Source organism: Salmo salar, chromosome 06 (genome assembly GCF_965601325.2).
Source record: "Salmo salar chromosome 06, fSalSal1, whole genome shotgun sequence".
Classification (NCBI taxonomy): Eukaryota; Metazoa; Chordata; class Actinopteri; order Salmoniformes; family Salmonidae; genus Salmo; species Salmo salar.
The window spans coordinates 15,888,873-15,912,388 of record NC_138296.1 but is presented as its reverse complement, the minus strand read 5'-3'; the positions used below and the strand labels follow the sequence as shown (position 1 = coordinate 15,912,388).

General features: G+C 46.1%; 1 protein-coding gene across 1 annotated transcript in view; it reads left to right on the top strand.

Annotated features, from left to right (window-relative positions):
• Positions 1–23,516, top strand: part of LOC106606301 (protein HID1) — a 41,229-nt gene that overhangs the window by 588 nt on the left and 17,125 nt on the right. Inside the window, exons 2-12 of the mRNA XM_045719818.2 lie at positions 641–790; positions 7,079–7,249; positions 11,255–11,371; positions 13,730–13,836; positions 15,121–15,237; positions 15,480–15,690; positions 16,710–16,766; positions 18,095–18,235; positions 21,095–21,185; positions 22,254–22,405; positions 22,924–23,002. Coding sequence (XP_045575774.1) covers positions 641–790; positions 7,079–7,249; positions 11,255–11,371; positions 13,730–13,836; positions 15,121–15,237; positions 15,480–15,690; positions 16,710–16,766; positions 18,095–18,235; positions 21,095–21,185; positions 22,254–22,405; positions 22,924–23,002 — 1,393 coding nt within the window. The remainder of the gene's footprint in view (positions 1–640; positions 791–7,078; positions 7,250–11,254; positions 11,372–13,729; positions 13,837–15,120; positions 15,238–15,479; positions 15,691–16,709; positions 16,767–18,094; positions 18,236–21,094; positions 21,186–22,253; positions 22,406–22,923; positions 23,003–23,516) is intronic.

Sequence of the window (23,516 nt, the reverse complement as noted above, 5' to 3'; positions counted from 1 at the left end):
AATAGACTGTCTATTCACTGTCTGCATGATCATAACTCCCTTCTGCAGGCCTTATCATCGGTGACATGAGAAACAGGCAGCACAGTTTTCAGCCAAGTAGAGTACTTGTTGTTTAAGATGTTACATTTTTTATTTGGATTCTTATAGATCACCGATAACACATATCTTATTCGATGGTCAAATGACGTAGGCGTCCTTTCTCCCACCGCCCACTGATGTGGCAGGTGCACTATTATGTGATTAGAGATTAGAGCAGCTCATATTTCCTGATGTTGTATAGACTAACAGCAAATAGGAAGAGATAGGCTGTTATGTTGCCCCATCTGCTAACTTGTGTTGACATGAAACCTACTTATTAGAATGAGGTGACATTATTCTCATGATATGTTTATTTCTATTATTCTAGCCCTCTTTATGTCATAGTATCCTTATTGATATATTTATTGATACTGAATGCATTTGTTGTGTGATTTGATATTCATTACATTACATTACCCTATTGCTTTCTATGACACTGTTATACATGCTGTTTTTACACCCAATGTAATAGGTTATCATTAGTCCGATTGGAGCAAGCCTAGATGAGCCCAATGGGTGGTGGGAAATGTAGTCTAAAAGCAGATACATGCATTTTCCACAGCCAGTGGAGGCCACAGACGATGCCTTCTGGGACCAGTTCTGGGCTGACACTGCCACCACTGTGCAGGATGTTTTTGCCCTGGTGCCAGCCGCGGAGATCCGAGCTGTTCGGGAGGAGTCCCCCTCCAATCTGGCAACCCTCTGCTATAAGGTAGAAGGATGATGATGATGAGGATGTTATGGAAGTGGAACAGCACTGGGCTGCAGCAGATGAACCAGAAAGGTTTCTCAGACACAGATTAAGCCTATACTCATGGACTAAAAAGCTCTTTCAATAGAGATTCTCCACTGAGAATGTTTTTTAGAACTGGACTAGGCTTAATCTGTCTGGGAAACCTACAAAAACTGTTCAGATACTAAGACTAAACACATTTATTTTAGGTACTGGATGCAAGCTGTACTAACATCAAGTGCATTCCACAGAGATATTGTTATGATACTTTGCAGCTTTTATTGAGTAGCTGGCTGACTGGCAGAGGCGTCTGTCAGTGAGTCAGTCCCGCTGCTCTTGGATGCAGGAAAGAAGCAAGGAGTCCTCCCTTCCCGTCTCCGACTCGCTGCTTCCTTTATAAACCACCTATCAGAAACAAAACAGACCTACTGTTGGGGATGGGGACTCTCTAATGGAACAGGACAGACTGTTGAGACTGGGGGACTCTCTAATGGAACAGGACAGACTGTTGAGACTGGGGGGCTCTCTAATGGAACAGGACATACTGTTGATGCTGGGGGGCTCTAATGGAACAGGACAGTCTGTTGATGCTGGGGGGCTCTAATGGAACAGGACAGACTGTTGAGACTGGGGGACTCTCTAATGGAACAGGACAGACTGTTGAGACTGGGGGGCTCTCTAATGGAACATGACAGACTGTTGAGACTGGGGGGCTCTCTAATGGAACAGGACATACTGTTGATGCTGGGGGGCTCTAATGGAACAGGACAGACTGTTGGTGCTGGGGGGCTCTAATGGAACAGGACAGTCTGTTGATGCTGGGGGGCTCTCTAATGGAACAGGACAGACTGTTGAGACTGGGGGGCTCTAATGGAACAGGACAGACTGTTGAGACTGGGGGGCTCTAATGGAACATGACAGACTGTTGGGACTGGGGGGCTCTCTAATGGAACAGGACAGACTGTTGATGCTGGGGGGCACTAATGGAACAGGACAGACTGTTGAGACTGGGGGGCTCTAATAGAATATGACAGACTGTTGATGCTGGGGGGCTCTAATGGAACAGGACAGACTGTTGATGCTGGGGGGCTCTAATAGAACATGACAGACTGTTGATGCTGGGGACTCTCTAATGGAACAGGACAGACTGTTGATGCTGGGGGGCTCTCTAATGGAACAGGACAGACTGTTGGGACTGGGGGGCTCTCTAATGGAACATTACAGACTGTTGGGACTGGGGGGCTCTAATGGAGCAGGACAGACTGTTGGTGCTGGGGGGCTCTCTAATGTAACAGGACAGACTGTTGGTGCTGGGGGGGGCTCTCTAATGTAACAGGACAGACTGTTGGTGCTGGGGGGCTCTCTAATGGAACAGGACAGACTGTTGGTGCTGGGGGGCTCTCTAATGGAACAGGACAGACTGTTGATGCTGGGGGGGCTCTAATGGAACAGGACAGACTGTTGATGCTGGGGGGCTCTAATGGAACAGGATAGACTGTTGATGCTGGGGGGCTCTAATGGAACATGACAGACTGTTGGGACTGGGGGGCTCTCTAATGGAACATGACAGACTGTTGGGACTGGGGGGCTCTAATGGAACAGGACAGACTGTTGATGCTGGGGGGCTCTAATGGAACAGGACAGACTGTTGATGCTGGGGGGCTCTCTAATGGAACAGGACAGACTGTTGATGCTGGGGGGCTCTAATGGAACAGGACAGACTGTTGATGCTGGGGGGCTCTCTAATGGAAGAGGACAGACTGTTGATGCTGGGGGGCTCTAATGGAACAGGATAGACTGTTGGTGCTGGGGGGCTCTAATGGAACAGGATATACTGTTGATGCTGGGGGGCTCTAATGGAACAGGACAGACTGTTGATGCTGGGGGGCTCTAATGGAACAGGACAGACTGTTGATGCTGGGGGGCTCTAATGGAACAGGACAGACTGTTGATGCTGGGGGGCTCTAATGGAACAGGACAGACTGTTGATGCTGGGGGGCTCTAATGGAACAGGACAGACTGTTGAGACTGGGGGGCTCTCTAATGGAACAGGACAGACTGTTGATGCTGGGGGGGCTCTAATGGAACAGGACAGACTGTTGATGCTGGGGGGCTCTAATGGAACAGGATAGACTGTTGATGCTGGGGGGCTCTAATGGAACATGACAGACTGTTGGGACTGGGTGGCTCTCTAATGGAACATGACAGACTGTTGGGACTGGGGGGCTCTCTAATGGAACAGGCTAGACTGTTGATGCTGGGGGCTCTAATGGAACAGGACAGACTGTTGATGCTGGGGGGCTCTAATGGAACAGGACAGACTGTTGATGCTGGGGGGCTCTAATGGAACAGGACAGACTGTTGATGCTGGGGGGCTCTAATGGAACAGGACAGACTGTTGATGCTGGGGGGCTCTAATGGAACAGGACAGACTGTTGATGCTGGGGGGCTCTAATGGAACAGGACAGACGTTTGATGCTGGGGGGCTCTAATGGAACAGGACAGACTGTTGATGCTGGGGGCTCTAATGGAACAGGACAGACTGTTGATGCTGGGGGGCTCTAATGGAACAGGACAGACGTTTGATGCTGGGGGGCTCTAATGGAACAGGATTGACTGTTGATGCTGGGGGGCTCTCTAATGGAACAGGACTGACTGTTGATGCTGGGGGGCTCTAATGGAACAGGACAGACTGTTGGTGCTGGGGGGCTCTCTAATGGAACAGGATAGATTGTTGGTGCTGGGGGGCTCTAATGGAAGAGGACAGACTGTTGATGCTGGGGGGCTCTAATGGAACAGGACAGACTGTTGATGCTGGGGGGCTCTCTAATGGAACAGGATAGACTGTTGATGCTGGGGGGCTCTAATGGAACAGAACAGACTGTTGGTGCTGGGGAGGCTTTCTTTCAAAATAGGCCATAATCACTGTCACTCGTGAATTATTCACGTTTTACAGGTGTAACATCCAAATTGTATCTGCGTGCCAATCATTTGATCTCAATCAGCTTCATGGGAATATACATTTAGATCTTCTTGAATTACTGTGTGTGACTTAAGAGAGATGATGTTAACAAACTACACTGAACATACATATAAACGTAACATGTAAAGTGTTGGTCCCATGTTTCATTAGCTGAAATAAAAGATCCCAGAAATGTTCCATACGCACAAAAAGATTATTTCTCTCAAATTATGAGCACAAATGTGTTTACATCCCTGTTAGTGAGCAAGATGATCCATCCACCTGACAGGAGTGGCATATCAAGAAGCTGATTAAACAGCATGATCATTATACAGGTGCACCTTGTGCTGGGGACAATAAAAGGCCATTCTAAAATGTGCAGTTTTGTCACACAGCACAATGCCACAGATGAGTTTGTTCTAAATGTTCCATTGTCATACTGGCTGGCAACGTTCTTATCGCTTGCTCGCTAGCTTGCCAACTACGGCTAACTTATAGTCACATCAAGCAGTGCAGCCAGAATAACAGCAAAGTACCTGCATTTGCGTGTGTTTAAGCTGTTTTCTAGAGACATTTATTTGGATACATCCATAACAATGAGCCAATGATGTGCGGTTTCGCCTGGCATGGAAAATGTGCTCTCTGGTCAGGACACTGTTGTTCAGAGGAGCTAGCCAACAACACAGCTAACACAATCACTTCAAACTGAAGCTGGAAAGACTGCAAACTAGCTGCACTTCATTTCGTTTGACCTGTTTTCTAATGATAGTTATTTGTATATATCCATAAAAATGATGCTGATTCATGATTTCGACTGGCTTAGAAAAGCTGCCTGCCTCTCTGTCTCATCCCGACTCCCTACACATTAATTACTATTGGACAGCTGGAGATTGAATTTGAATATTGAAACAATGTTGCAAATGTCGGAGAAACAGACAACAAGGTTTATACAAATCTCCGCTTTGAAAACTAAATGTTACTCTAAAAGAAATGTGAGATAACGTCTAGATGCTTTTTATAGTGGAGATCAAGTTGATAAATTGCTTGGCTGGGCTGATGAGACAGTGGATTGCACAGTCAGATGGAACAGAGTAAATAGGCATTTTAACGTCATAGATTTAGCCGGTGGCAACTTGTGGAATAGACACCGGCTGGAATGCGGTGTTCTGTAACTTCATGGCAGTGTACTGTAACATCATGGCTGTGTTCTGTAACTTCATGGCAGTGTACTGTAACATCATGGCTGTGTTCTGTAACTTCATGGCAGTGTTCTGTAACATCATGGCTGTGTTCTGTAACTTCATGGCAGTGTACTGTAACATCATGGCTGTGTTCTGTAACTTCATGGCAGTGTACTGTAACATCATGGCTGTGTTCTGTAACTTCATGGCAGTGTACTGTAACATCATGGCTGTGTTCTGTAACTTCATGGCAGTGTACTGTAACATCATGGCTGTGTTCTGTAACTTCATGGCAGTGTACTGTAACATCATGGCTGTGTTCTGTAACTTCATGGCAGTGTACTGTAACATCATGGCTGTGTTCTGTAACTTCATGGCAGTGTACTGTAACATCATGGCTGTGTTCTGTAACTTCATGGCAGTGTACTGTAACATCATGGCTGTGTTCTGTAACTTCATGGCAGTGTTCTGTAACATCATGGCTGTGTTCTGTAACTTCATGGCAGTGTACTGTAACATCATGGCTGTGTTCTGTAACTTCATGGCAGTGTTCTGTAACATCATGGCTGTGTTCTGTAACTTCATGGCAGTGTACTGTAACATCATGGCTGTGTTCTGTAACTTCATGGCAGTGTACTGTAACATCATGGCTGTGTTCTGTAACTTCATGGCAGTGTACTGTAACATCATGGCTGTGTTCTGTAACTTCATGGCAGTGTACTGTAACATCATGGCTGTGTTCTGTAACTTCATGGCAGTGTTCTGTAACATCATGGCTGTGTTCTGTAACTTCATGGCAGTGTACTGTAACATCATGGCTGTGTTCTGTAACTTCATGGCAGTGTACTGTAACATCATGGCTGTGTTCTGTAACTTCATGGCAGTGTACTGTAACATCATGGCTGTGTTCTGTAACTTCATGGCAGTGTACTGTAACATCATGGCTGTGTTCTGTAACTTCATGGCAGTGTACTGTAACATCATGGCTGTGTTCTGTAACTTCATGGCAGTGTACTGTAACATCATGGCTGTGTTCTGTAACTTCATGGCAGTGTACTGTAACATCATGGCTGTGTTCTGTAACTTCATGGCAGTGTACTGTAACATCATGGCTGTGTTCTGTAACTTCATGGCAGTGTACTGTAACATCATGGCTGTGTTCTGTAACTTCATGGCAGTGTACTGTAACATCATGGCTGTGTTCTGTAACTTCATGGCAGTGTACTGTAACATCATGGCTGTGTTCTGTAACTTCGTGGCAGTGTTCTGTAGGCACAGCATGAAAGAAAACAGAGTGGAACAGAGAGGTACTACCAGAACTAGTCCAATAACAATCACTTGTTTTCCTTGGCAAAATGTGCTGCTATTTTGCGTCCTGAATAACATGAGCCAGACATAGACTTCAACCTGCTGGAGTGGATAGTGTTGGAAGGGTTATTTGCTGTAACGAAAGAAGTGTTGATTCATTAAAAAAAATATTTGTGCATGTGATTAATTTAATATTAGTATGACTCAATGTAATGTACTAAACATTGCTGATGTGATTAATGTCATTTCTCTGTGTACTGTATCTGATCATGAGTGACTGTGTTTACGTGCATGTGTACATGTCTGTGTGAGTCATTGCCAATATTTATAATGCCCAAGCCATATCTCTCCCCCAGGCCATCTCTCCCCCAGGCCATCTCTCCCTCAGGCCGTATTTATAACACCAAGGCCATCTCTCCCCCAGGCCGTATTTATAACACCAAGGCCATCTCTCCCCCAGGCCGTATTTATAACACCAAGGCCATCTCTCCCCCAGGCCGTATTTATAACACCAAGGCCATCTCTCCCCCAGGCCGTATTTATAACACCAAGGCCATCTCTCCCCAGGCCGTATTTATAACACCAAGGCCATCTCTCCCCCAGGCTGTATTTATAACACCAAGGCCATCTCTCCCCCAGGCCGTATTTATAACACCAAGGCCATCTCTCCCCCAGGCTGTATTTATGACACCAAGCCATATCTCTCCCCCAGGCCATCTCTCCCCCAGGCCATCTCTCCCCCAGGCCGTATTTATAACACCAAGGCCATCTCTCCCCCAGGCCGTATTTATAACACCAAGGCCATCTCTCCCCCAGGCCGTAGAGAAGCTGGTGCAGGCAGCAGAGTCAGGATGCCCCTTGGAGAAGGAGAAACAGATCGTTCTGAACTGTAGTCGTATGCTGACCCGCATCCTGCCCTACATCTTTGAGGACCAAGACTGGAGGGGCTTCTTCTGGTCCACTGTGCCTGGTGCTGGAAGAACTGGGGTGAGTGGCTTCTTCTGGTCCACTGTGCCTGGTGCTGGAAGAACTGGGGTGAGTGGCTTCTTCTGGTCCACTGTGCCTGGTGCTGGAAGAACTGGGGTGAGTGGAGGGGCTTCTTCTGGTCCACTGTGCCTGGTGCTGGAAGAACTGGGGTGAGTAGAGGGACTTCTGGTCCACTGTGCCTGGTGCTGGAAGAACTGGGGTGAGTGGCTTCTTCTGGTCCACTGTGCCTGGTGCTGGAAGAACTGTGGTGAGTAGAGGGGCTTCTTCTGGTCCACTGTGCCTGGTGCTGGAAGAACTGTGGTAAGTGTAGGGGCTTCTTCTGGTCCACTGTGCCTGGTGCTGGAAGAGCTGTGGTAAGTGTAGGGGCTTCTTCTGGTCCACTGTGCCTGGTGCTGGAAGAACTGTGGTGAGTAGAGGGGCTTCTTCTGGTCCACTGTGCATGGTGCTGGAAGAACTGTGGTAAGTGTAGGGGCTTCTTCTGGTCCACTGTGCCTGGTGCTGGAAGAGCTGGGGTGAGTGGGTGGTTGTTCTGATCCACTATGCCTGGCACTGGAAGAGCTGTGGGGAGTGGGCGGTGGGTGTGTGGGAGTAAAAAAGAGGAGTATACTGTATGCAGAGTTGGCTAGGGTTTGAGATACACTTACAGCACAGATGTAAGATCTTAATTTGATCACCCTGTTGCAGAATAACGTTTTTGCATTGCAGGAAATGTTTAATTTGTAGTGTATTTATGGTTTAAAAAGGCTTCTGAAATGTATAATTTCTACTTTGCAAATTTCAGACTTGATTTTCCCTTATGAAAAATATATCAACCCTTACAAACATGTCCATTAATTATAATCCACATAATAATTCACATTTCCTGTTGCTGCAGGATTATGTTCCTGCTGTAGTAAACTGGCTCAAATGACCGTAAACCCTTATTATAATCGGGCGGCGTGATTTAATGTGCGCAATGCTTTTGCACTATGAAAATGTTGCCCGTAGTCAGATTTCAAATGATAATCCCTATGGCTGCAGATCAGTGTAGGCTAACCTCTTATTGCAGCTAACTCCCACATAGCTGTTGCAAGCGCCAGTGTTTTGTCCCATATTCGACAGATACTAGCCTGGTCTCAGATCTGGGACCAGGCTAGACAGACTCTACCCACTGTTCCATTTTACAAACGCTTCATGGAAGATGTTAGTAAAAATACCAGTCCTGTTAATTTGTCATCTCAACATGAATGAGCCTTAGATGTCTGTAGTCCCTGCACTGCAGCCAAGTGAGACTGGTGGATATGTGGGAGGAAATTGGCTTCTGTTGATCACAAGAAAATGTAATACTTCATTCATCTGACTAATTAGTTTCCTCATTCCAGTAGATGGTATGTTTCACCCATAGTACACCATGGTTGTGTTCATTTGGGCACACAACGTTTTTTTATTGGACAAGTCTAGGTAGTCCCTGGCAGTTCTTCAATCAGCTGCCTAATGAACACAACACAGTAATACATCATGATGATGAGAGAAAATCTCCCAGGTGCATATTCTACCTCTCCTGATTACAATATTTGTTTCGTCCTACATGGGAAGATAAGAGGAACTAGCATCCTAAAAGTTCAGTAGAACTCTAGTTCCTCATTAGACATTCAGAAATGTCAGGATGCTTTGACACACAATGAATTCCAAAGTTTCTGGGTATACTTTTCATCAGAATGAAAATAACATGAAAATGAAAGTTGTTGTCAGTGCTGTTACCAAAAATGTTTCTGTTTGCTATAGAGGGTAACAAAGTGTAGAGGGGTTTAATGTTGTCCCCCCATCCTCCTGCCCCCCACCCTCTCATCCTCCTGTCCACCCTATCCTCCTGCCCCCCACCCTCTCATCCTCCTGTCCACCCTATCCTCCTGCCCCCCACCCTCTCATCCTCCTGTCCACCCTATACTCCTGCCCCCACCCTCTCATCCTCCTGTCCCCTCCATCCTCCTGTCCTCCCATCCTCCTGCCCCCCACCCTCTCATCCTCCTGTCCCCTCCATCCTCCTGTCCTCCCATCCTCTTGTCCCCATCCTCCTGTCCCCTCCATCCTCCTGTCCTCCCATCCTCCTGTCCTCCCATCCTCCTGTCCCCATCCTCCTGTCCCCTCCATCCTCCTGTCCTCCCATCCTCTTGTCCCCATCCTCCTGTCCCCTCCATCCTCCTGTCCCTCCCATCCTCCTGTCCACTCCATCCTCTTGTGCCCCATCCTCCTGTCCCTCCCATCCTCCTGTCCACTCCATCCTCCTGTCCCTCCCATCCTCCTGTCCACTCCATCCTCCTGTCCCTCCCATCCTCTTGTCCCTCCCATCCTCCTGCCCCCCACCCTCTCATCCTCCTGTCCCCATCCTCCTGTCCACTCCATCCTCCTGTCCCTCCCATCCTCTTGTCCCTCCCATCCTCCTGCCCCCCACCCTCTCATCCTCCTGTCCCCATCCTCCTGTCCCCTCCATCCTCCTGTCCTCCCATCCTCCTGTCCTCCCATCCTCCTGTCCCTCCCATCCTCCTGTCCCCTCCATCCTCCTGTCCACTCCATCCTCCTGTGCCACATCCTCCTGCCCCCCACCCTCTCATCCTCCTGTCCACCCTATCCTCCTGTCCCCTCTGTCCTCCCATCCTCCTGTCCCCCATCCTCCTGTCCCCTCCATCCTCCTGTCCTCCCATCCTCCTGTCCACTCCATCCTCCTGTCCTCCCATCCTCCTGTCCACTCCATCCTCCTGTCCACTCCATCCTCCTGTCCCCTCCATCCTCCTGTCTATTCCATCCTCTCCCTCCCATCCTCCTGTCCCTCCCATCCTCCTGTCCACTCCATCCTCCTGTCCACTCCATCCTCCTGTCCCTCCCATCCTCTTGTCCACTCCATCCTCCTGTCTATTCCATCCTCTTGTCCACTCCATCCTCCTGTCCCCATCCTCCTGTCCACTCCATCCTCCTGTCCCTCCCATCCTCCTGTCCACTCCATCCTCCTGTGCCCCATCCTCCTGTCCCCATCCTCCTGTCCCCATCCTCCTGTCCACTCCATCCTCCTGTCCCTCCCATCCTCTTGTCCCTCCCATCCTCCTGCCCCCCACCCTCTCATCCTCCTGTCCCCATCCTCCTGTCCCCTCCATCCTCCTGTCCTCCCATCCTCCTGCCCTCCCATCCTCCTGTCCCTCCCATCCTCCTGTCCCCTCCATCCTCCTGTCCACTCCATCCTCCTGTGCCACATCCTCCTGCCCCCCACCCTCTCATCCTCCTGTCCACCCTATCCTCCTGTCCCCTCTGTCCTCCCATCCTCCTGTCCCCCATCCTCCTGTCCCCTCCATCCTCCTGTCCTCCCATCCTCCTGTCCACTCCATCCTCCTGTCCTCCCATCCTCCTGTCCACTCCATCCTCCTGTCCACTCCATCCTCCTGTCCCCTCCATCCTCCTGTCTATTCCATCCTCTCCCTCCCATCCTCCTGTCCCTCCCATCCTCCTGTCCACTCCATCCTCCTGTCCACTCCATCCTCCTGTCCCTCCCATCCTCTTGTCCACTCCATCCTCCTGTCTATTCCATCCTCTTGTCCACTCCATCCTCCTGTCCCCATCCTCCTGTCCACTCCATCCTCCTGTCCCTCCCATCCTCCTGTCCACTCCATCCTCCTGTGCCCCATCCTCCTGTCCCCATCCTCCTGTCCACTCATCCTCCTGTCCACTCCATCCTCCTGTCCACTCATGCTCTTGTCCACTCCATCCTCCTGTCCCTCCCATCCTCCTGTCCACTCCATCCTCCTGTGCCCCATCCTCCTGTCCCCATCCTCCTGTCCACTCCATCCTCCTGTCCCTCCCATCCTCCTGTCCACTCCATCCTCCTGTCCCTCCCATCCTCCTGTCCACTCCATCCTCCTGTGCCCCATCCTCCTGTCCCCATCCTCCTGTCCACTCCATCCTCCTGTCCACTCATCCTCCTGTCCACTCCATCCTCCTGTCCACTCATCCTCCTGTCCACTCCATCCTCCTTCACAGACAGATGAGATGGATGATGATGAAGGAGCTCGTCCACTGGCTGAGTCTCTGCTCCTGGCCATGGCCGACCTGCTGTTCTGTCCTGACTTCACTGTGAACAGCCACCGGAGAGGACCTGTGAGTACTCTCATCGGATCCAGTGCTTATTCATTTTGATTGAACCTTTATTTTAGCAGGGAATCCCATTGAGACCAAGGTCTCTTTTGCAAGGGAGCCCTGCAGCTTAACAATTACACAACAATTACCCAATCACAGCAGCATAGGAAATACACCAAGAAAATACAAAAACACAAAACACAATGATAAAAAACAACCACATTCCTCTGTAAAGAGGTCTTGAAGTGGGGCACTGAGAAAAATGTTTGTCTTGTGAGCGAAAACTTGAACCTTGTGAGAATTTTGTGCAACTTCCAGTGCGCGTTTACAGTGAACGCTAAGGCTGTACCCTTACAGTTTTAGACGGTAGCCAATAGGCTGTACCCTTACAGTTTTAGATGGTAGCCAATAGGCTGTACCCTTACAGTTTTAGATGGTAGCCAATAGGCTGTACCCTTACAGTTTTAGACGGTAGCCAATAGGCTGTACCCTTACAGTTTTAGACAGTAGCCAATAGGCTGTACCCTTACAGTTTTAGAAGGTAGCCAATAGGTTGTACCCTTACAGTTTTAGACGGTAGCCAATAGGCTGTACCCTTACAGTTTTAGACAGTAGCCAATAGGCTGTACGCTTACAGTTTTAGACAGTAGCCAATAGGCTGTACGCTTACAGTTTTAGACGGTAGCCAATAGTCTATAGTGGCTATTGGAGAGCATCATGTTGGCCTACAGGTAGACAGGTAGCCTGGTCCCAGATCTGTGTGTGCTGCGTAGCCAGAACTGTTTCTGGAGAGAGCAGTAAGACAGGTAGCCTGGTCCCAGATCTGTGTGTGCTGCATAGCCAGAACTGTTTCTGGAGAGAGCAGTAAGACAGGTAGCCTGGTCCCAGATCTGTGTGTGCTGCATAGCCAGAACTGTTTCTGGAGAGAGCAGTAAGACAGGTAGCCTGGTCCCAGGTCTGTTTAGGCTTTTGCCTACTCCATTGTCATTGTCAAGCATGACAATTTCATAAGAGAGTAGAAACAGACTGGCACCCAGGCTACAAGACAGGTACTAGGATCATCTCTGAAATCTCAAGAGACTCAGTTGACAGTTCAGGTAGGGCTGCTGTCTGACTTAACACCAGGAAGAAGGAAACAGTCTCTATGACTCTTTCACCTTTCTAGACAGAGAGGAATGCAGGGGGAAACCTTTCAAGAATTGTCTCAGTAATTCCAGACCTAGGGCAACAGCACTGTAAACTGTAACACTGGTACATTGACGGAGGCAACACATCTGTCTACAGAGACTAGGTCAAGCAGCAGAACTAAGCATAAGATCCAGTATTTCTCTGAACAGCATTGACAGTATTGAAGACAGCTGGTTGGAGATGGATAGAAGTGACATTATGTAAACCTGAAGACATCAGGATGCAAAGTGACACACTCTACCAACTGAACCACATGGCACCATGCTCTACCAACTGAACCACACAGCACCATGCTCTACCAACTGAACCACACAGCACCATGCTCTACCAACTGAACCACACAGCACCGTGCTCTACCAACTGAACCACACAGCACCGTGCTCTACCAACTGAACTACATGGCACCATGCTCTACCAACTGAACCACACAGCACCGTGCTCTACCAACTGAACCACACAGCACCGTGCTCTACCAACTGAACTACATGGCACCATGCTCTACCAACTGAACTACACAGCACCGTGCTCTACCAACTGAACCACACAGCACCGTGCTCTACCAACTGAACCACACAGCACCGTGCTCTACCAACTGAACTACAAAGCACCGTGCTCTACCAACTGAACAACACAGCACCATGCTCTACCAACTGAACCACACAGCACCGTGCTCTACCAACTGAACCACACAGCACCGTACTCTACCAACTGAACCACACAGCACCATGCTCTACCAACTGAACCACACAGCACCATGCTCTACCAACTGAACCACACAGCACCATGCTTTACTAACTGAACCACACAGCACCATGCTCTACCAACTGAACCACACAGCACCATGCTCTACCAACTGAACCACACAGCACCATGTTCTACCAACTGAACCACACAGCACCATACTCTACCAACTGAACCACACAGCACCATGCTCTACCAACTGAACCCGCACCACTCACAGCACCATGCTCTACCAATTGAACCACACAGCACCATGTTCTACCAACTGGTCTACAGAGGACCACCTTAGGTCTCTCTGTGAAATTGTGTACTGACTCGTTGTTTGCTTCATATGGTGTATTCATTGTTTTAGATGACTGAACAATGATGTGATGGTGTAGGGAGCAGTAGTAGCTCTCTCCCAGTAGTTATTGTGATTGATGGTTCCATGATGATGTCACCATCCTACAGGACTCTGTGGAGGACATGCAGACCATAGACAGCTGTGAGTATATCTGGGAGGCAGGGGTGGGGTTCGCCCAGTCCCCCCCACTCAACTACATCCACGACCTCAACAGGTGAGTCACAGTGATGAGAGTCCTTATGTTGACGTCTGTGTTCTGATGAGCTTTATGATCCTCTTTCTATCCTCTGTCTCTCTCTCTCTCTCTCTCTCTACCTCCACTATCTCTCTCTACCTCCACTATCTCTCTCTCTCTACCTCCACTATATCTCTCTCTCTCTAACTCTCTCTCTCTCTCTCTCTCTCTCTCTACCTCCACTATCTCTCTCCCTCTACCTCCACTATCTCTCTCTCTGTCTCTCTCTCTCTCTACCTCCACCATCTCTCTCTCGCTCTCTCTCTCTCTCTCTGTCTCTCTCACTCTCTCTCACTCTACCCCCACTATCTCTCTCGCTCTCCCCCCTCCCCCCACTCTCTCTCACTCTCCCCCGCTCTCCCCCCACTCTCTCTTCCTCTCCCTCCACTCTCGCTCTCCCCCGCTCTCCCCCGCTCTCCCCCCTCTCTCATCGCTCTCCTCCCACTCTCTACCTCTCTCTCTCCCCCCTCCTTTCAATTCAATTTCAATTCAACTTATGGGATTTATTGGCATGGGAAAGCAAGTGAAATAGATAATAAACAAAAGTGAAATAAACAATAAAAAATGTACACTCACAAAAGTTCCAAAAGATTAAAGACATGTCTAATGTCATATTATGTATATAGTGTTGTAACGATGTGCAAATATTTAAAGTACAAAAGGGAAAATAAATAAACACAAATATGGGTTGTATTTACAATGATGTTTGTTCTTCACTGGTTGACCTTTTCTTGTGGCAACAGGTCACACATCTTGCTGCTGTGATGGTACACTGTGGTATTTCAACCAGTAGATATGGGAGTTTATCAAAATTTGATTTGTTTTTTAATTCTTTGTGGGTCTGTGTAATCTGAGGGAAATATGTGTCTCTAATATGGTCATACATTTGGCAGGAGGTTAGGAAGTGCAGCTCAGTTTCCACCTCATTTTGTGAGCAGTAATAGCAAGCAATAGCAAGGCCATGCTCACCAAGTCTGTACATAGTCAAAGCTTTCCTTAATTTTGGGTCAGTCACAGTGGTATTCTGCCGCTGTGTACTCTCTGTTTAGGGCCAAATAGCATTCTAGTTTGCTCAGTTTTTTTGTAAATTCTTTCCAATGTGTAAATTCTTTCCAATGTGTCAAGCAATTATCTTTTTGTTTTCTCATGATTTGGTTGGGTCAAATTGTTTTGCGCTCTCTCTCTCTCTCTCTCTCTCTCTCTCTCTCTCTCTCTCTCCCCCCCACAGTGAACCTCTTTCTATGTCTGATTTTGACCACTCAGGACGGAGCTGCTGAGGCTGCTGCTGACCTGTTTCTCTGAAGCCATGTACCTCCCTCCCTCCTCAGACAACACCATCCTCAACCCCTGGGTCAGCTTCTTCTGCTCCACAGAAAACAGGTGAGGTGCACACGCACACACACACACACACACACACACACACACACACACACACACACACACACACACACACACACACACACACACACACACACACACACACACACACACACACACACACACACACACAAACACACAAACACACACACACGCAATCCAACACAAACATACACCAAACCACATCACTTCCCCCTAACAATAACTGACACAAATGATTATTTCCCTCTGTCCACCTACCTCAGGCATGCCCTGCCTCTCTTCACCTCCCTGGTAAACGTGGTGTGTGCCTACGACCCGGTGGGCTATGGCATCCCCTACAATCACCTGCTCTTCTCCGACTACCGGGAGCAGCTGGTGGAGCAGGCCGTGCAGATCCTCATCGTCACCCTGGAGCACGATGGAGGAGGGCTGGCCCACCGACCCCCATCTCCCTCCAGCATGGAGGACCAGGATGTAAGGCCGGGACCCTTCTGTACAGGGGGAGGGTGATGCTGTGTGTGTGTGTGTGTGTGTGTGTGTGTGTGTGTGTGTGTGTGTGTGTGTGTGTGTGTGTGTCTCTCTGTCCATGTGTGTGTGTCTCTCACATTTAATTCAACATACATTGTGCTAACATTCACCTTCAGAGACCAGGGGCCTGTCATGATCCATTGTGCTAACATTCACCTTCAGAGACCAGGGGCCTGTCATGATCCATTGTGCTAACATTCACCTTCAGAGACCAGGGGCCCGTCATGATACATTGTGCTAACATTCACCTTCAGAGACCAGGGGCCTGTCATGATCCATTGTGCTAACATTCACCTTCAGAGACCAGGGGCCTGTCATGATACATTGTGCTAACATTCACCTTCAGAGACCAGGGGCCTGTCATGATACATTGTGCTAACATTCACCTTCAGAGACCAGGGGCCTGTCATGATCCATTGTTTTAACATTCACCTTCAGAGACCAGGGGCCTGTCATGATACATTGTGCTAACATTCACCTTCAGAGACCAGGGGCCTGTCTTGATACATTGTGCTAACATTCACCTTCAGAGACCAGGGGCCTGTCATGATCCATTGTGCTAACATTCACCTTCAGAGACCAGGGGCCTGTCATGATCCATTGTGCTAACATTCACCTTCAGAGACCAGGGGCCTGTCATGATCCATTGTGCTAACATTCACCTTCAGAGACCAGGGGCCTGTCATGATCCATTGTGCTAACATTCACCTTCAGAGACCAGGGGCCTGTCATGATCCATTGTTTTAACATTCACCTTCAGAGACCAGGGGCCTGTCATGATACATTGTGCTAACATTCACCTTCAGAGACCAGGGGCCTGTCATGATACATTGTGCTAACATTCACCTTCAGAGACCAGGGGCCTGTCATGATACATTGTGCTAACATTCACCTTCAGAGACCAGGGGCCCGTCATGGCCCTCAGTTGTTGCTGTTACATCATTTTTCTCTCTGTCTCTCTGCAGTCTGTGGGCCCTGACAACCTGTTTGTAAACTACCTTTCAAGAATTCACAGGGAAGAGGTACAGTCATTCTTCTTATTGTCATATTTTTCACACATTTCAAAGCAAATCAAATCAAATTGTATTTGTCACATGCGACGAATACAACAGGTGTAGATCTTACAGTCAAATGCTTACTTACAAGCCCTTAACCAACAATACAGTTAAAGAAATAGATTTAGGAAAATGTTTACTAAATAAACTAAAATAAAAAATGTAACACAATGGATGTAACACAATAAATTGGCTATAGTCCGGGTGGCCATTTGATGAATTGTTCAGCAGTTTATGGCTTGGAGTTAGAAGCTGTTAAGGAGCCTATTGGTCCCAGACATTCTCCTTTTAATGGTGTATTACATGTAGACTGAATGCTACACTGTTTTAGACGTGAGGAATGTTCAGTCTCATTTAACCAGGCTACAGTGCAGCCGTGTCAAAGACCCTAGTCTAAAGGTCAGACCCTAGTCTAAAGGTCTGACCCTAGTCTAAAGGTCATGTGACCCCCTCAGTAGGACTATTACTTTGCAGTTCTCTCTTCTTTGTAGTTCTCTTTGCTTTGTAGTTCTCTTTTCTCTGTAGTTATCTTTTCTTTGTAGTTCTCCCTTCTTTGTAGTTCTCTCCTCTTTGTAGTTCTCTTCTCTTTGGAGTTCTCTTTTCTTTGTAGTTCTCTTTTCTTTGTAGTTATCTTTTCTTTGTAGTTCTCGCTTCTTTGTAGTTCTCGCTTCTTTGTAGTTCTCTCCTCTTTGTAGTTCTCTTTTCTTTGTAGTTCTCTTTTCTTTGTAGTTCTATTTTCTTTGTAGTTCTATTTTCTTTGTAGTTCTCTTTTCTTTGTAGTTCTCTTTTCTTTGTAGTTCTCGCTTCTTTGTAGTTCTCGCTTCTTTGTAGTTCTCTTTTCTTTGTAGTTCTCTTTTCTTTGTAGTTCTATTTTCTTTGTACTTCTCTCCTCTTTGTACTTCTCTCCTCTTTGTAGTTCTCTTTTCTTTGTAGTTCTCACATCTTTGTAGTTCTATTTTCTTTGTAGTTCTCTTTTCTTTGTAGTTCTCTTTTCTTTGTAGTTCTCGCTTCTTTGTAGTTCTCGCTTCTTTGTAGTTCTCGCTTCTTTGTAGTTCTCGCTTCTTTGTAGTTCTCCCCTCTTTGTAGTTATCCCTTCTTTGTAGTTATCCCTTCTATGTAGTTATCCCTTCTATGTAGTTCTCTCTTCTTTGTAGTTCTCTCTTCTTTCATGTTTACACGCTTTCTCCTCTAATGGTACATCACAAGTGCAGCTTTGCTATGTGAAAAGACCTTAGTCTAAAGCTCTCAAATGAAAATCTGAACCTCAGAGCCTGCTTGTGTCCCCCCCTCTCCAGGACTATGACTTTGTGTTGAAGGGACTGGCTCGCCTGTTGGTAAACCCTCTGATGCAGACCTACCTGCCCAACTCTACCAAGAAGATCCAGTTCCACCAGGAGCTGCTGGTGCTCTTCTGGAAGCTCTGTGACTTCAATAAGGTCATATATAATATATTATTATATATATTATTATACTATAATAAGGTAGGAGACTAGCCTGATCCCAGATCTGTGTTATTCCTTACCATACTGTAGGAGTGCTAAGCTATACAACACAAACAGATCTAGGACCAGGCTGGTAGGAAACCATGCAGGTTGTTATTGTGTTGACTGTATTCAATTGAGCCACGTTATATTTGAAGAAACAACAACATTTTAGCTAGATACACCTTCTGACATCATCATCATCAGTGAATACACAACAGGTAGAAGACAGGTACATACATAATATACCATATTGACATCATCAGTGAATACACAACAGGTAGAAGACAGATACATATATAATATACCATATTGACATCATCAGTGAATACACAACAGGTAGAAGACAGATACATACATAATATACCATATTGACATCATCAGTGAATACACAACAGGTAGAAGACAGGTACATACATAATATACCAAATTGACATCATTAGTGAATACACAACAGGTAGAAGACAGGTACATACATAATATACCATATTGACATCATCAGTGAATACACAACAGGTAGAAGACAGGTGCATACATAATATACCATATTGACATCATCAGTGAATACACAACAGGTAGAAGACAGGTACATACATAATATACCATATTGACATCATTAGTGAATACACAACAGGTAGAAGACAGGTACATACATAATATACCATATTGACATCATCAGTGAATACACAACAGGTAGAAGACAGGTACATACATAATATACCATATTGACATCACCAGTGAATACAAAACAGGTAGAAGACAGGTACGGTTGAAGTCAGAAGTTTACATACACTTAGGTTGGAGTCAGTAAAACTCGTTTTTCAACCATTCCACAGATTTCTTGTTAACAAACTATAGTTTTGGCAAGTTGGTTAGGACATCTACTTTGTGCAAGACAAAAGTAATTTTTCCAACAATGTTTTGCAGACAGATTATTTCACTTGTAATTCACAGTATCACAATTCCAGTGGGTCAGAAGTTTACATACACTAAGATGACTGTGCCTTTAAACAGCTTGGAAAATTCCAGAAAATGATGTCATGGCTTTAGAAGCTTCTGATAGGCTAATTGACATAATTTGAGTCAATTGTAGGTGTACCTGTGGATGTATTTCAAGGCCTACCTTCAAACCCAGTGTCTCTCTGCTTGGCATCATGGGAAAATCAAAAGAAATCAGCCAAGCCGTCAGGAAATAAAATTGTAGACCTCCACAAGTCTGGTTCATCCTTGGGAGCAAGTTCCAAACTCCTGAAGGTACTACGTTCATCTGTACAAACAATAGTACACAAGTATAAACACCATGGGACCACGCAGCCGTCATACCGCTCAGGAAGGAGACGTGTTCTGTCTCCTAGAGATGAACGTACTTTGGTGCGAAAAGTGCAAATGAATCCCCGAACAACAGCAAAGGACCTTGTGAAGATGCTGGAGGAAACAGGTACAAAAGTATACACAGTAAAACAAGTCCTATATCAACTTAACCTGAAAGGCCGCTCAGCAAGGAAGAAGCCACTGCTCCAAAACCGCCATTAAAAAAGACAGACTATGGTTTTCAACTACACATGGGGACAAAGATCACACTTTTTGGAGAAATGTCTCTGGTCTGATAAAACAAAAATAGAACTGTTTGGCAATAATGACCATCGTTATGTTTGGAGGAAAAAGGGGGAGTCTTGCAAGCTGAAGAACACCATTCTAACCGTGAAGCATGGGGGTGGCAGCATCATGTTGTGGGGGTGCTGCTTTGCTGCAGGAGGGACTGGTGCACTTCACAAAATAGATGGAATCACGAGGAAGGAAAATTATGTGTATATATTGAAGCAACATTTCAAGCCATCAGTCAGGAAGTTAAAGCTTGGTCACAAATGGGTCTTCCAAATGGACAATGACCCCAAGCATACTTCCAAAGTTGTGGCAAAATGGCTTAAGGACAACAAAGTCAAGGTATTGGAGTGGCCATCACAAAACCGTGACCTCAATCCCATAGAAAATGTGTGGGCAGAACTGAAAAAGTGTGTGCAAGCAAGGAGGCCTACAAACCTGATTCAGTTACACTAGCTCTGTCAGGAGGAATGGACCAAAATTCACCCAACTTATTGTGGGAAGCTTGTGGAAGGCTACCTGAAACAGTTGACCCAAGTTAAAAATTTTAAAGGCAATGCTACCAAATACTAATTGAGTGTATGTAAACTTCTGACCCACTGGGAATGTGATGAAAGAAATAAAAGCTGAACTAAATCATTCTCTCTACCATTATTCTGACATTTCACATTCTTAAAATAAAGTGGTGATCCTAACTGACCTAAGACAGGGAATTTTTACTAGGATTAAATGTCAGGAATTGTGAAAAACTGAGTTTAAATGTATTTGGCTAAGGTGTATGTAAACTTCCGACTTCAACTGTACATACATAATAAACCATATTGACAGTAACGTTACATTTAATAGCCTAGATTATCAAAATCTTAATTGAGAATCAATGAAAGAGTCAAAATAGACTAGAGGAATAACCTGCCCTCAACAGAGATAGAATAGAAGAATAGACGACCCTCAACAGAGATAGAATAGAGGAATAACCTACCCTCAACAGAGATAGAATAGAAGAATAGCCGACCCTCAACAGAGAAAGAATAGAAGAATAGCCGTACCTCAACAGAGAAAGAATAGAAGAATAGCCGACCCTCAACAGAGAAAGAATAGAAGAATAGCCGACCCTCAACAGAGATAGAATAGAAGAATAGCCGACCCTCAACAGAGAAACAAACACGCATCACATTCTAATAACCCAGACCACCGTCTCTCTGCCCGTCACAGAAGTTCCTGTTCTTTGTATTGAAGAGCAGTGATGTTCTGGACATCTTGGTACCCATCCTCTTCTACCTTAATGACGCCCGGGCCGACCAGTGTGAGTACAGTCTGTAGACACACACACACACACACACACACACACACACACCACACACACACACACACACACACACACACACACACACACACACACACACACACACACACACACACACACACACACACACACACACACACACACACACACACACACGATAGACCTATCCTATGAATGATGGCAGGGTGTGAGTATAGTTTGTAGGGACTTGAATATACTATATATATCTGTCTGTAGGGGCTGGAATATACTATATATCTGTCTGTAGGGACTGGAATATACTATATATCTGTCTGTAGGGACTGGAATATACTATATATCTGTCTGTAGGGACTGGAATATACTATATATCTGTCTGTAGGGGCTGGAATATAGTATATATCTGTCTGTAGGGGCTGGAATATACTATATATCTGTCTGTAGGGACTGGAATATACTATATATCTGTCTGTAGGGACTGGAATATACTATATCTGTCTGTAGTGACTGGAATATACTATATATCTGTCTGTAGGGGCTGGAATATACTATATATCTGTCTGTAGGGACTGGAATATACTATATATCTGTCTGTAGGGACTGGAATATACTATATATCTGTCTGTAGGGGCTGGAATATACTATATATCTGTCTGTAGGGACTAGAATATACTATATATCTCTCTGTAGGGGCTGGAATATACTATATATCTCTCTGTAGGGGCTGGAATATACTATATATCTGTCTGTAGGGACTGGAATATACTATATATCTGTCTGTAGGGGCTGGAATATACTATATATCTGTCTGTAGGGGCTGGAATATACTATATATCTGCTAACAGCTGTGAATGTCTACTTTATTAACGTATGCCTTGGTAATGGTTTTGGTGATTGTCTCTCGCTCGTGTGTGTGTGTGTGTGTGTGTGTGTGTGTGTGTGTGTGTGTGTGTGTGTGTGTGTGTGTGTGTGTGTGTGTGTGTGTGTGTGTGTGTGTGTGTGTGTGTGTGGTGTGTGTGTGTGTGTGTGTGTGTGTGTGTGTGTGTGTGTGTGTGAGCTTGTGTGTGTGCGCACGTGTTTCTGCTACAGCCCGTGTGGGTCTCATGCACATCGGTGTCTTCATCCTGCTGCTGCTGAGTGGAGAGAGGAACTTTGGCGTGCGTCTCAACAAGCCCTACTCTGTCCACGTACCTATGGACATCCCAGTGTTTACAGGGACCCACGCTGACCTACTCATAGTAGTAAGACTCTGCCATACAAGTTACAGTAGGCTACAGCATAAATATAGAGTGAATAGGATATATCTCTGTTGAATACAGTGTGACTGTAGCAAATGGATTAATTCTGCAGGCAATATTACATTTTCTGTGATCTGCCTCTATGTGTTAATTAAAAAGCCTCTCCAGTTATAGCTTGTGGTCTTTATTGCACTTAGATTCAAATAGTATTTCATTCAAATATTTGTAATTGAGCCTGGAGTGCCAAATGGGCGGGGTTATCTCTATTGGGACTCTCCCATTGGTTCCATTGCGCCAAGCAAGATCAATGAAGCGCAGATAAAGCATTTGAATGGAAACAAATACTATTTGAATCCAGGTCCTATAGAAATATAATTGCTACAACAGACATTCAAGTCAATATATGTTCTCTGATGGGTGGCTTGACGGCGATTGAGTGTACCCATAAGTGTTCCAGTCAAATTGCCCTTGTCCCTTCTAGTAATTCTATCTCTATGTCTGCACCTCTGTGTGATCTACAGGTGTTCCACAAGATCATCACCAGCGGCCACCAGCGTCTACAGCCTCTCTTTGACTGCCTGCTCACCATCGTAGTGAATGGCGAGTAGCTCTGCACTGGCTCCATCTGCTGGTCAAATATGCACATGGTTCTTTATTTATTTATTCAACCTTCATTTAACCAGGAAAGTCCAATTGAGATACATAGTCTATTTTACAAAAGAGACCTGGCCAAGAAGGCAGCAGTAGTCATTACAGCGTTACAGCGTTACATTACAGTGTTACAGCGTTACATTACAGTGTTACAGCGTTACATTACAGCAGTAGTCATTACAGCGTTACAGCGTTACATTACAGTGTTACAGCGTTACATTACAGCAGTAGTCATTACAGCGTTACAGCGTTACATTACAGTGTTACAGCGTTACATTACAGCCGTAGTCATTACAGCAGTAGTCATTACAGCATTACAGCGTTACATTACAGTGTTACAGCGTTACATTACAGCAGTAGTCATTACAGTGTTACATTACAGCAGTAGTCATTACAGCGTTACATTACAGCAGTAGTCATTACAGCGTTACAGCGTTACATTACAGTGTTACAGCGTTACATT